The sequence below is a fragment of the Rhodnius prolixus genome, unplaced genomic scaffold (genome assembly GCF_049639745.1).
Source record: "Rhodnius prolixus isolate KJV_2025 unplaced genomic scaffold, Rpr scaffold_9, whole genome shotgun sequence".
NCBI lineage: Eukaryota > Metazoa > Arthropoda > Insecta > Hemiptera > Reduviidae > Rhodnius > Rhodnius prolixus.
Window position 1 is genome coordinate 21975435 of NW_027411604.1, and position 14458 is coordinate 21989892.

At 34.9% G+C, this 14458-nt stretch overlaps 1 protein-coding gene across 4 annotated transcripts in view; it reads right to left on the minus strand.

The window, feature by feature from the left end:
* LOC141454032 (uncharacterized) overlaps positions 1-14458 on the minus strand; it is a 403048-nt gene that overhangs the window by 232983 nt on the left and 155607 nt on the right. For all 4 annotated transcript variants that reach the window (XM_074127802.1, XM_074127805.1, XM_074127803.1 and 1 more), the window contains one exon: positions 13906-14011. In XM_074127802.1, the coding sequence (XP_073983903.1) occupies positions 13906-14011 (106 nt within the window). The remainder of the gene's footprint in view (positions 1-13905; positions 14012-14458) is intronic.

The window sequence follows — 14458 nt, forward strand, 5'->3', positions numbered from 1 at the left end:
GTATACCATTTCAACATAAATTCCCCTTTAATCAGTGGCAGAATTCTTACCATTAATATTAGAAATTCTTTTAATACAGAACATTTTTATATTAAAATGTAAATCTGAATATTAAACAGCTAATTAATTCTTTAGCAGTGTTTTCCAAGTATTTTCTGGAGACCACGAATTGATTACCAAGTTTTATAAATGAAAACCACCTCTCTCTACAGCTAAAAAACATCTACAGATTTCCGATAAACCCTCAGTTCTGTTAATTGGACACTTTTAAAATCCTCTCCTTACAACAGCTATAGAAAGGATACATCAGCTAATAATAACATGAAAAAGAGGTTTTTCAAAAGATATATACAGTTCATCTACGAAACATGTTGTATTCACCCTTGATGTTTCAAAATCTTCATGATGTTAAGGGAAATGAAAGTTATAAAGAATTTAACAATATGTTCAATTAAGCCTCAAATTGCTCCAATTGGATTTTCCTTTATTTTTTTAAAGAAAAGTGTACAATGACCTTATTTAGCATTCAAATGGACATATGGACTCGAACTATAGAGGACAGCTAAACGATCCAATCTCTTACGAACTCATACTCTCCAATACAGAATCCAGATCCAGAAAAAAATGGTGGATTCCGACAACAGATCAGCTGAAAATTTTCTTCTGATGCCAACCTCTGCAAATCCAAAAAGAGGACACAGTGATGAGGTGTTCCATATCACTTCGGTACAAAAATTTGGTCAACGCCATTTCCACTCTTCCTCTTCTTTCTAATTTTCCTCAATTCGTTGTTGAATTGAGTCCGAAAATTGTGTAATTGTGTAAATTTGTAAACTCTGTTGCGAGTTGGGCAACAACATTTGCTTTTCAGTTGCGGTTCTTGTACAAATCACTAGATGCATCCCACAACTCTTGATGAGGAGCTCTGTTTTCCCTTTCGTTCACTGTCGGATCGACATTGATACAGGTGGTGTCATTTTTGTTTGACAAATTTCAAACTGCTCTAGTGAAACTAGGAGACACTAATCTCAGACACTTACTGGTCACTGTCTACACGCGTGTACTCTAGGCAAAAGCCGACACATACCGACACTGGTGGTGTGGATGCAACTCTGTCTAGGAGACTGCTCTACGAACCGTCCACATTGCGACATCTGCTCTAGCTAGACGCTCTAACTACTCTAGGTGTCTCCGTGTAGACCTGCCATAAGAACTATAGTAAATGCTCCTTTTTTACGTCTCCAAACGTACAACAATTCACACTGACCTTAACTTTCGGTTTGTACCCAACTGAGCACAATCCCGCTACACTAAAATTCCATGGCAAATTATTGGCTCACTTTTAGGTTAGAAAAAGCAAAGAGCATTGGAAAATTAGCCTTTTCTGGATGCAAGCAAAGAGGTACGAGAGTAAATGAACGAGCCGTTATAATAAAAGAAAAGGTATAACGTCAGCAATGTTCCGAGTACTTCGTGGAGGGAGAGGTTAATTTTGTAGGAAGGTTTATAACGAAATATCTGGGAGCCAAATGAAGTGTACCAGTGTGAGAATGTATCACAAACGATCTGGGAGCCAGTGCAAGGGGAAATTGGCTCGATATAGAGAGCGCCTGTCATTCTAATAAAATATGATTCACATAACCACCTACTCCTAGCACCAGCCCCGTTCCCGGTCGGCAGCTGCTGTTACGCGGCCAATATAATTCAATATCAAATTGCTAATTTACTCTTCACATAAACTTGATAACAGAGATACATCAAATAAAATTGATGACTCACATTGTAGTACGGGGCCAATCACAAGGTTGAATTCATCTTCAAGTTATTTATATTTTCTATTTAATTAAACGCTTGTGTTGTGCGATTAAATTGAAAAATTTTAACTAATTTAGATGGAAAATAGCAATTTTATGGACAGAACTTATTAATCTCAACGTGGACTCATGTTCCTTTCTAAGCTCTCAATGAAATTCATCGAAATCTGTAATTGAAACTTTTGATTACAACTTTAAGGAAGCATTGATTGGTTTGATTGCTAAATATTCAGGGCACCCTTCAACAAGCAACTTCAGCCTTTTTGACTGATTTTTCGAAGAAACATTTGGGTTGAACCCCTATCAAATTTCCAAAAGGTAAACTATCATAGTGTGCTTATTTTCCTTTCGGGAACTGTAACCTTACAAGAACTACTGCCAGGTGAATTTTCTAGAACATCCCTTCCGGTCTGAGATATGCAAGAAATCGTAGGATCCGAAAAAAGTTCTCCAGAGAAGAGTATATCCCAGATACCTGCATCTTTCTTCTTCGATAATGGTGTCGCAGTCAGGAGATGTATTGGGGGTTTCCTCTATTTTTCACCGCAGAATCTGCAAGTATTCCCGCGCGTTCCACTCTCAGCTTCTATAGTTGCTCTATGAATTGATAACGCTCTGTCAATTTGAGAGATCTATTTAAGGATATAGTTGCCCAGTCAGATATTCGCCTGTATCAATCAGGAAAACTGGTCTAGATATCAAAACTCTGCCGGCCTTCTCCTTCTCAAACCTTATCTCTCCCTCCCCATACACTTCCTCCAGAAGAACCAAAGCCGTCCAAATATTTACACATGATGAATGCGAAGAAGAAAAACCATTTTCATGCCGAAGAAACAAAGAAATTACTTTGAAAACTTACTTAAAACGTCGAAAACAGACTTGGCTTTACGATTAGTTTACTAAAAACTGGGCCAAATTTTTGTAATCAACACCCAAAAATGCATTATAAAATTTTAAATTTAACTAATTTTGAAACGCCACACAAGACTTAAAAGAACAGAACTGAACAGACGCTATCGACTTCTTAAAAGACTCTTAGACGACAGATCAAAACTCCCTTTGGACGGCAAAAGACTAATTTATACTCTTATTTTGAAACCCATCTGGGTGTATGAAATAGAGCTGTGGGGTTCAACCAAACGCTCCAATCTCCAAAGGATTCAATCTCTACAATCTAAAATACTTCGAACTTCGCTCCTTTTTATGTCTCCAACCTGACTATACACACTGACCTTAACACTTCTTTTGTCACACAAGTTGCTAAAACAAGATACAGCAAACTTCACTTCAACGTGCAATTTCATATAAATCTTCTAGCTCAAAAACTTACTTCTAGAACTTTTCCTGATAATCCGACAAGACGCCTTAAAAGACAGTAACCTCATTATCTACTCTCCAGTGAAGAGAGTGACTAACCATCTAATATTTGGGAGTGTTACAACTGGGTAACTTCTCAACTCATTTACTTCGACTGTTCACTGTTATCATTGTTACTTATAGCGCTAACGCGCTGATTGTAGCATAAACGCAAAAAAAAACAACTAATTTTGCTATTTCAGCAGAGAATTACTAGATCAAAAGAATATGTATCACTTCATACTGTTCACCGATATCACAAAATATTATTTTTGCGTATTGATTAATCGAGTTTATACGAGGATAACAAAATTAGTTTGAACTCGAATTTTTTAATGTCTTTTCTAGTTGTTTCAACCATGATAACAGTTTTTTTACCAACAAATCTTTTTCTCGGCTGCTAAGAAAAAAAAGAAAAATAAAACAAATGCAGCTCATAATATGAGTTGCTATGAAACGGCCGAATGAAGCAGAATGTTATAAAGATTCATTTGCTCCCCAGTGAATCATCTGTGGAATGTTTATATGGGAGATTGGAATAATCCCTTGAAATATCTCGCATATCCAGCAGAGTTGCATTTTTAATATCAATAATGTCTCAAATAAATTTTAAATGCTACCAGTACGTGATGATATTTTTATTGTTCTATTATTTTGTAAATGAACTGCGACTATTAATTTAATATGTAATTTACATAGAAATGTAATAAATTGTTACATAATCAAGTATTATATGTACATGTTTAGTCTCAGGTTTTTTCCTTAAATTATTGCTTTAATTAAAGTATTAGATTTAAGCTATATACTGGCAAAACCCAATTAACAGTGACTTTTCCATTTATTATGCAGAAACCTAATAAAAATAAAATGATTAATTTTACGTAACTTTGAATTACTTCAAGTTAATTATACCCTCATAAAGTGGAAAATATTATTTATTATAAATAATATTTCAAAAAGAAAAAAAAATGAAATAAAATAGAAATGCCTGATAGATTAAAATTTAAAGGTCAGTTTATTTTGCTGGTAAACTCTCAATATCTTGGTTAACTCTGCAGTAAATGGCACTACAAGGTTCGGCTTCATGATTGACTCGTCATCAACTTGCATACCTAGATTATTGAAAAATAAACACACAAAAACCAAATAATAATAACTTCGAGTCACCATAACAAACAAACGCAAATTTTCTTCTAAACTTTTAGAACAGAAACCAAACATCAGAAAGTACGGGTATTAGATTTGAAAATTATATTTAATACTTAATAAATCTGGTAATAGAGCAAATCGATCATTATTAGTGCTTCCAATTATATACTTCGATAAAAATGTTTCTCTGCAATTGTCATATTGAGGGCAAACCAAAATGATGTGAATTTGTGAAGATGTTACTTGTTTATTTAAATTGCATACTTTATAATTAGTTCTTGAATCGATACTATATTTTCCCCCAACTAATTATTCTTATTACATTTATATTTGACAATCTAAGTTTGACAATTAGTCTTTGTTGCCTAATTTTAGATATAATAAGGTCTATAAGCTATAAAGGAAGACAACAAGGACTATATTTAGTGTCATATGTAACATGTATCCTATTGTATGGCGCAGAAACATGGGTATTGAACAGAAGACAGCGCAAGAGATTCCTAGCAGTAGAAATGGATAATTGGAGGAGATCTGCTGGATGTTCGTGGCAGGACAAAGTTAGGAATGAGGATATCAGGAAAAGGATGAGACTGGAGAGGAACGTCCTGGAAATTAGAGAGAGAGAGACTAAGGCACTGACGTGGTATGGGCAAGTAAGATGGATGGGTCCAGCAAGATTGCCTAAAGAGATGATGGACAGCGAGGTAAATGGAGAAGAAGACCAAGAAGTGGGTGGAGGGACCAAGTGAAGGAGAGGATGGCAGACAAGAGGAACAGGCAGAGTTTCGTGTCGCTTGGAAGAAAGCATTCACTCTCGAAGGCTGAAGGGAACCACGAGTTGTGGAAAACACTTAAGAAAAAAAAATGTAACATGTAACTCGTAAAATACATAAATACAGTAGATTTTTAACACATAACCGACCAATCGGGGAAATCTCCCCGTTTGACAATGCAATGGAGTACTGAATACATGGTTTTAAGTATATTAAGTACTTATATATTTTTATGCCCGCTTCTCTTCGTTGATCGCTATATATTATCACTATATTAGGCGCCACGGTAGCCGAGCGGTTAAGAGGCGAAACCTGCAAAGCTAATACGTATTGTGGTACTGCGTTCGATTCCAGGTCTTAGGCCTTAGATTTTATTTAATGGTTAATAAAAGGAATAACGGTAAAGTTTGCTAGTCGCCTCCGTCCACGACACCTAATTGGTAGTTGGACGTAAAGCCCGCCTGAAAAAATAGTCAATTACTTTACTTTGTTATTATCACTATATTTTTTAAATAATAGAGAGTAAAAGAATTAGGAGATGAGAAAGCAAGAGATATTGCTAAAAATAATGCTGATAAACGGTTCATGAGATTTTCAAAAAAATGTACGCCATATTGGATTACAGTTGATAGCACAGTCATCTACTACAATTCCAGTCTTACAATTTTTGTATTGAGCATAACAACTCCATATCTATATTGTAATTTATCTTTGAAATATAATAAAAGTCCCGGGAAATTGAAGATGCTTTTAATGAATTTCATCTTGATATTGCATCAGAATGTTCAGAAGACAATTTTGATATCCATGATGGGGACCATTATCAAACCAGGAAATAGATCTACACGTAGAATAATTTCAAGCGATTCAGAGAGTAATTTGGAAGATTCAGACATTGATTCAACTATATTCAGTTGCAACTCGTGCGTTCGGCAATGTGTTAATAATAAAAAATTGAGGCGATTAAGGCTTCTACATCTACAGAATCATAAGTTGCTTTAATTTTTGTCAAGAAGTGTACATTATTGTTAAAGCCATACGAATATATACTATATTTTTTAATTTTGGTAGCTATACCTCGAGAAGTTAGAGGGGATGTAATTCTAATTGCAGTGCTGCCTAAATCACTGCAAAGTATGACAAATACTAAGCCTTATTCCAATAGGGCAAATGAAGGAGAAGGCCCCAAAAAAATACAAGAATGCGGGGGCTGGCGATAATTACTTTTTCCAAGTGATAAAATAGTCAATAAGAGCAAGGCAACATCTGCTGTTGACATTCCTACCAATATCTGTTCTTTAAATACAAAGATCTTATTGGCTAACACTTCCCTCGTAAGCTTTTTTTTTTTTTAATCCACTACCACTTCACCAGTCGTTCAGTGAAGGGTACTCTACGGTCACCTCTCGATCAGAATTGTGCCCAGGGCGTCAGCTAATGTAAATAATAATAATTAAAAGACCAGCCTCGTCATCTTGATTAAGTATTTTTTTTAAAAAAACAGTAAGCATGTTGCCGACATTGATGGGTATTGATTCGAGAAAGAAATTTCAAATGGTTTATTTTTTCATGGGTTTCTACGCGATAAACATCTGGGAACTTCTTTGGGGATAAAAAAAAAATGTTCTGAGCCAATGGGGCGATACAGTTCATTTACTCTGGCTTTCGATGTCTTATCCTCTCTTTAACATCTTAGTCAGAAAGCCGCTTCTAGCTTCAGAAAGTTGAATTCATAATAAATACTGGTAATTTCATGTACATTCTAAAATCGGCTTCAACTTTATCAGTCTGTATGATAGTCCCATGGAAAATGGTTGGAGAAATGAGGGTGTTGAATTTTATTGATGAGCCGGTCTAGTAGAACGTTATTGTGATCTTGCAGAGCACGGATTGTGAGTAAGGGTGAACTAGTAAGTATTGTCCATAGGCCTACTGAGGGTAGTACATCTAAAGAGGAGTTCAATGACGTGTTGGCCAACTTCATATTTTCCTCTGTTCTTGTGTGACGTCACTTTAATTTTTTTTTCTAAAATCACTACTTCCTTGTTTAATGGGCTTTCAAACGGTATATCATATTCAAGGATTCCTTTTATCTTCGTATGAGAAATTACTTTTGTTTTGCAAGAAAACGTGTTCATGAGCACTCAAGAGTGTTAGTTATCAAGTTGTTTAATTCATAGAAAACTCTTTTAGATGGACTAGGAATCAATTTTTAAAATAAGGAAGTCAAAGGTTACAAATTGCACTAAAAAAAAAAATTACTTCTGATCTATCTGAAATATTTGAGAAAATGTTAGGAAATATTTTATACATGTACTATTTTTATAAACAAAAATTCATATAGTTTGTATTTACTCCCTTTGACTAACCTTTGACTTCCTTATTTTAAGACAACCTACTTTAAAAATTGACTACTGGTCCATCTAAAAGAGTTTTTAATGAATTAAACAACTTGATAACTAACACTGTTGAGTGCTCATGAACACGTTTTCTTGCAAAACAAACGTAATTTCTCGTACGAAGATAAAAGGAATCCTGGAAAATGATATACCGTTTGAAAGCCCATTAAACAAGGAAACTTTTATAAAAAGTGCCAGCACCTAGGACTGATAATGATCACGAAAGGGCTGAATGAGTTTTCTTGAAAATTTCGATAACTTTTATTTTTCCAGCATTCGGAGGGAGATTAGAGAAAAACTTATGCTTCAATGTGGTATCAATTTTTAGAAAATTTATCTGTCTTCCTAACCGTGTTATCAGAATCGAATTCGGAATAAAACTTTCTGAGTAATAACATTTTTATTGGGAAAAAGTAATGATTTTAGAAAAAAAATTAAAGTGACGTCACACAAGAACAGTGGAAAATATGAAGTTGGCCAATACGTCATTGAACTCCACTTTAGATGTACTACCCACAGTAGGCCTATGGACAATCTTACTGATTCACCCTGTGTAGTCAGAGTTTTGAGTAATAATGCAGTTTTAGTCAACGTAGGAGTAGAGAATCTTATTTGGTTTGGATTAAGAATATCTGCATTGTACAAGATATATGTTTAGGGTTTGAACGAGGAAAAATGAAGATCTGGATGAGCTAGAGCAAACCGGTAGAAATCGTCAGATTAATATGATTTGATGATCTAATAGTTTGTTAGTGGAAGGACTCCTTTGAACGCCTTCAACAAGCTTCAGCGTCAAACACGATCGAATATTTTAAAAGTTCAAAGCAACAAGTAACAAAATGGCAACCCCCATCAACAAATAATTAAATGAGAAGAAGTTTCTAGCTGAGAACGGATCCTTTATGCGTAGTGAAGAGTTTAGCTTCACAAAACAAATCATTGCTAATTTTGTTCACTTTTTGCCACAACAATGGTCTGAGACCTTGGTGATTGTAAAATGGCAAATACCCTGTAGCTATGAATCCCTACAGATTTAGAAAGCACATCTGGCGATCCTCTTTCTAGTTGAGAACTATTAATATTGATGAAGATCCCTTGAGATCAATAGTAACCATAACTCTATGCATCATTGTGACCCCTTAGGGCATTAGGCTGGCTGGCGTTATGCACTTTACTAGTTTCTACTTGCAGTTGGAAAGCTGAAATTACTAGATACGGCCCACATTTGGAAGGAAGGGGGAATTGATGAGAAGAATTACCGTTCTAGTGTTCAAAATTGTTTGAATAGAGTTTTGTGTGGATTTTAAGAAGCTGTTTATCTAATAACTAGTTTTGAGTATCGGCAATAGATGTACCTAAGAGATTGAAATCATCAATGATTGAACGATTAAATTTCTCAAAGAGCTGCTTGGATTTCACTAAGGTTTAAATAGACGTTTAGAAAAGAAGTTTTCAAGTTCTACCAGAAAATCGATGAACTTAGGCTGTACAAGATCTCTACTTATTCGACCAGAATGGACAAACGTCTCAAAAACTTTCGACTATCTCAAATCTGGACGGAAAAACACTGTTTGCAGGTTCTTTTTGAGTGGAAGCTGTGCCGAAAAAATCTATGGTCCAGTATGATCTGGCGTCGTAGAAAGAATGAAGAGTTGTACTCTCTAACAAAGGAGCCAACAGTTACTACTGCCTGGGGGATGGACAGGCCATGTGGTGAGACTGAGTGCCGACGGAAGAGATTCCCACCAAAATGCTGCGCGAGACTCCGAATAGAAAATGGAGGATTTGGGTGGATCAGATTGCGTTGGCATGTCGATGAATATTTTACGAACTGTGTAACTTGCAATAGAAACTACTGCAGTTAGAGACGACTGGCGGAAACAAATTGAGCAGGTCCAAGACCAACAGAGCTCTGAGTTGAAGAGCTATGAAAGAAGAAGAAGAAGGAAATATCGGTGGATTAGCTTTAGCTGTCATTAAAAAGCAAAAATACGACTAATCAATAGAGGAGAAGTTGGTAATTTGAGACGGAGTTGGGATTTGGGACACCCCTGTTTTTGTGAAACCAGTAGTGGCTATCTGTTAATTTTTGGTGCCTTACTACTCTTTGGGGTAGGCTTTGTCTGCTGCAGAAGGCAGCGCGTCAATCGAGTGGCAGCTTTGTCCAAGAGAGGACCGTGTTGATTTTGGTCAATGCTTAAAAGTTTTCTTAAGGTAGATTTTCCTCTGCTTTTGGTTAATACCGAGGAAAGTTAGAATAATCTCCCTTAGACATTAAAAATGTAGAAAGTAGAGAGTTTTAATTGCCAGTATTGTGGATTTCAAATATGAATGTATATTGGGAAAAAAATGAGGTTATATTGTACACGGTGTATGGTGGTATTATGGGACAGCGTTGTCCCATATAACAACTTCGTTAATCGTCTGACGAAGTGTGAAAAGTGGCACTGAGGACGAAACTAGTGTCTTATAAATTTTTTTTTTTCTACAGGGTATTATAAAGGGCCTAAAAAGATCATTTCAAAGATTTCTTGTCCTTTCTATAAGAAAACTGATTACACCCTAATTTTTATCCTTAATAGGACGAAACAGGAATCGAATTTGAAGAGAAAAGTGATACCATTTCAGAAATCGTTGAAACTGAATGTACAGGATATGGGGAAAGCTACAACAAGACCAGAAAAAAAAGATTGGTTGGAATGCACAATATGCCAGAAGTGGTTTCACGAAAATTGCTCTTCTTTTGCATACGCTTGCCAAAATTGTAGTAAAAGCGCATTTAAAAAGAAGAAGAATAAGTAAATATTAAGTAACCATTCATTTTTTTCTGTTATTTTTACGTGTTACTAGTGCAATTTCATTTACAATATGTGGCCATCTCTCCCAAGTTACATTGGCCAACTCACCCAACTCAGTGGGGATAGATGGCCAACTGCTATTTTTTTTTTTTTTGTAAGAATAAAAAAATGTTTCCCTTAGCATTTTTTCTGAAATTTTTCCCTTATCTTATGTTTGTGAGCGTATGAGGTTTCCAAAAATAATAATAAAGTAAGCCTAGCCCCTAACCAAAATTTTGCAGGCACCCTCCAAATAAAATGGTGGCCATCTCACCCGACTTTACCCTATACGATAATTGTGTAAAATATAGTTTTGTGGCCATATTTAAGGCTTATTTTTTACAATTCATGGAGAAACGAGAACATTAACTATAATTATTATGTGTGTCCCATATTACCATCACACTTTCTGAAAACCCAATATGGACACCACGACAGACCTTTTTTCAGTGTAACTCCAGACTCCTTGCTGTAATCCACTCAGGACTCCAAATTTACAAAGACAAATAATGTATGCCTATGATTTTACTTCAGAGTAGATTTTAAATTCATTAATGTTCAAAATATGCAAGGTAAAAAAAGACTGCCCCATATTACCACCTTCTCATCTATTAGAATTATTTTAAGGTAATCATACCTCCGCAATTAATCTTAGAAACTTAAGCCCTCCAAAACATCCTTTAGAATGTTTGTGGTACGGAAAATGCTCAACAAGGACCCTCATTAATGACAATGAGTTTTGAGAGCACAGCTTAATCTTAATACAGCAATCACAACTTTATAACTTAATGTTTTCTTTTACTTAGTTAAGTTTTGAAACACCAATAATTGTTTAATGCAAGTATTATTACAAAAACAACATAGCTACACCGTCATTTTTAAACAGATAATTAAAACCTCCATGATAGTTGTTAAATTAAGATCATTTTAAGTTAACCACATTTAAGTTAATGATTGACAATTTCACTAACTATATCTTTCACTAGATATGGACTTAAATTTTACAGTTATAATTATGATTTCTCTCCCCTTATGTTCATACTCTGCCTTAGATTTTACCATTTTGGTTAGAATTTGAAATTACTTAGAGTGAAATCATTTAGGTTAAGGCAGCCATAAATTTTTAGTGTTAAAAGCTTGAGCGTAAATAGCTCCCCTTCGTAATTATTAATAAAAAAACAAACCTTTTTTTAAAAAAACGATTCCAACATAACGGCAGTCATTACATAACTAACACAAACAGCGCACATACACAACATTTATATTAAATACCACCACTATAATATGTGCCACTTTAATTGGAAATATATATATAATTTTTTTTTTCCACACACCAGCATTATATCAATTAAATAGCTAATAATAAATTTAAATTAATTAATTACTTAAATTAAAAGATTAGTTAATTTCAAAAGCAACGGGAACCGTTTAATAATTATCCTGCAGGAAGTTAACTCTTCACACGCACGCAATTTACTACAGGAAATACTCTACACACAGACAGACATAGACAAATAAGAACAAAACGGGAACATTTTTAGACAGGTGTTTTGAAAGGTCACTCAATAAATAACTGGCCATCATACGGGCGCACTTATTTATTTTTATTTTTCAATAAAATTATAGTATTTAGATGGTATTTTTAAATTATTTTTTTAAATTTTTTTAGTAATAAAAGGCTAAACAAGTTTAACTGACAGATTTTAATTACAAGTTCAAACTAATACACAGTTTAAATCTTCGAAATACTTTCTAAGTCCACTTACTTGGGAATATATAAATTTTTTCTTTAATCATTACTCATTCTTAAAAAGTTACTGTAGTTTCTCTATATGGATGCGGTTAAGATAGAAGCGCTTAACAGGTCAAGTCTGAATGTCCAGATTATGGCTAGTTAAGCTCTGTAGAATAGTGTTGTGCTTAGGAGCTAAGCTATAAGGCTATAAGGTTCGAGCCTTAAGCGCTCGAGCTCTCAGGGCTCAGCGGGTGGCTCGAGTCAGAGAGCTCGAGCTGAAGCCTCTCAGAGGGCTCGGTTAGCCTTTAAGGCTTGGCTCAAAAGGCTCGAGCTTTTTTTTTTGTTTTTTATATGAAGCATTTTATTTGTACTAATTAAGAAAATGTATTTCTTAAAATAATAATGAACTTATAGCAGCTAATGAATTTTTCAACTTATTTTTGTATAAATTAATTCAATAATTTTTAAAATGTTCGTTGTTCATTGATTCCTTAAGAATTTTAAAAGGCTCTCACTTTATGAGCCTTCAATTTGAACTTCACGGCTCCAGCTTCGAGGGCTACTTACAGCCTCTGCTCGAGCTCTGAAGGCTCAAGTCGATCCTCAACTAAACAACACTACTGTAGAAACTCTTTCTTTGTTCATTAAATCCAGCGACAGGCTGGAATCGTTTGAAGTAGAGACGTTTGTTGAGGTATAGACTGAAGATATCGTACTTATATCTTAGCCGTAGGGATGAGAGTACTTTATGATCGAGGGTAAAGATTATGGAGTATGGAGTTTGCGAAACCAGGCTTCGAGAACATAAAGATTGTGATTGGATGGATAGGATACTATCGCCATACGAATAAAATGAAGTCTTGGAATGGAGAGCAAGATTAGCCGTATACAGGGAATAGAGGAGTGTAGCGAGAATCACTACCTGAGGGACTCCAGCGAGGATTGGGCAAATAGGAGAGGAGGAAGAGCCTTGATTAACTTCGAAGAAGCGAACTGATAGGTAGAACTGAAGTATAAAGTAGCAGTTGCTACGAAGGATATAGATTTGAGCTTAGCCCTATAGGTTTTGACGCCACACATAGTCGGATTCCTAGGAGACACCCAGAAAAACTCCCAGCTCAGGAGGGTTGGCGATATTGTCTACCACGTGGTAAACCAGATGGATAGTAGAGGGACTGTTTCTGAATCCGAACTGTTGGTAGCGGTGTTTTATTTTAATAAAATAAAAATATATACATGGAACGGAAACGAGGTCAGTGTACTCTGTGCTCCAATTTAACGTAATACCAACAATATCCAAATATGATGCCAAGAATTCCTTTTGTTTTGGAACTTTCTTAGTTTAACATATGTTGGATGCAGACAGATTGGCACTATCTCCACACTTAATCCAAAAACTTCTCAGCCAGAATTTTTATGAATTTTATGTATGATTCTAAAGGCTGTAATTACTATAATCATTCTGTTCTTCCGCAGCATGAAGCGGAAATAGTTAAAGATATAAGTAGCAAATTTACTGTTAGATTAACTTGTTAAGGTGCAATAAATTCTGGGTAGTAACAACAAACTGCGGAATATCTACAAGGTAATGATGACAAAGTTAAATATAAAAATGAGAAAAATAATATGAGTCACGTTTTGATTAACATAAAACATGGGACAAAGAAAATGAATCAATTAAGGTAATATTTGCAGTCGACAATATCTAATTTAAATATTAAAGTTAATATGTGAAAGACAAAGAGAACAACAAACTAACTGCGGGTAATTCATATTCATTTAAATTATAAATATACATTGAAATAAGTATAAAAAATATTATTATTATTAAAAGAGACTAACCTTAACAGCATCATTACGATCTTGGTTGGGTTTGATGAACTCAATGCGTCCCCCTTGTACACATATGTTGGGGGCGGGTCCCTTCTCACCAAGCGGGTGCACCTGCCTATAATAAACAGACCGTAAATAAACAAGACATAATATTTTTTTTATTACTTCTTAAACTACTGTAGCATTCTTTCTCTTTCTTCGGGCTTACGAAGAACAAAGAAAAGTAAAACAGTGTACTCATAACGCATACAAGAGCTGTCATTAACGTATAGCGTACACTGCAGCCAACTGCAGTTAACCATATTACGGTTGCAAATATTAATTATTGAAGAAGGTATAACCAGAGCGACTTAAAGATAAAACTAGAGATCTTTAACAAATGGAACGGCTGCTACATATTTTACTATATATTATAGAACAGAGGTAAGCAAAGAAAATGCGCAGGAAATATTTTAATATACGTATGTAAGGCCGAGAGTAATTTAAATAAACCATGTGCTGAGAAATATTCATGAAAAAGTTATTGCACTAGAATTGCCAATGTCTTTAAAACTAAACATTT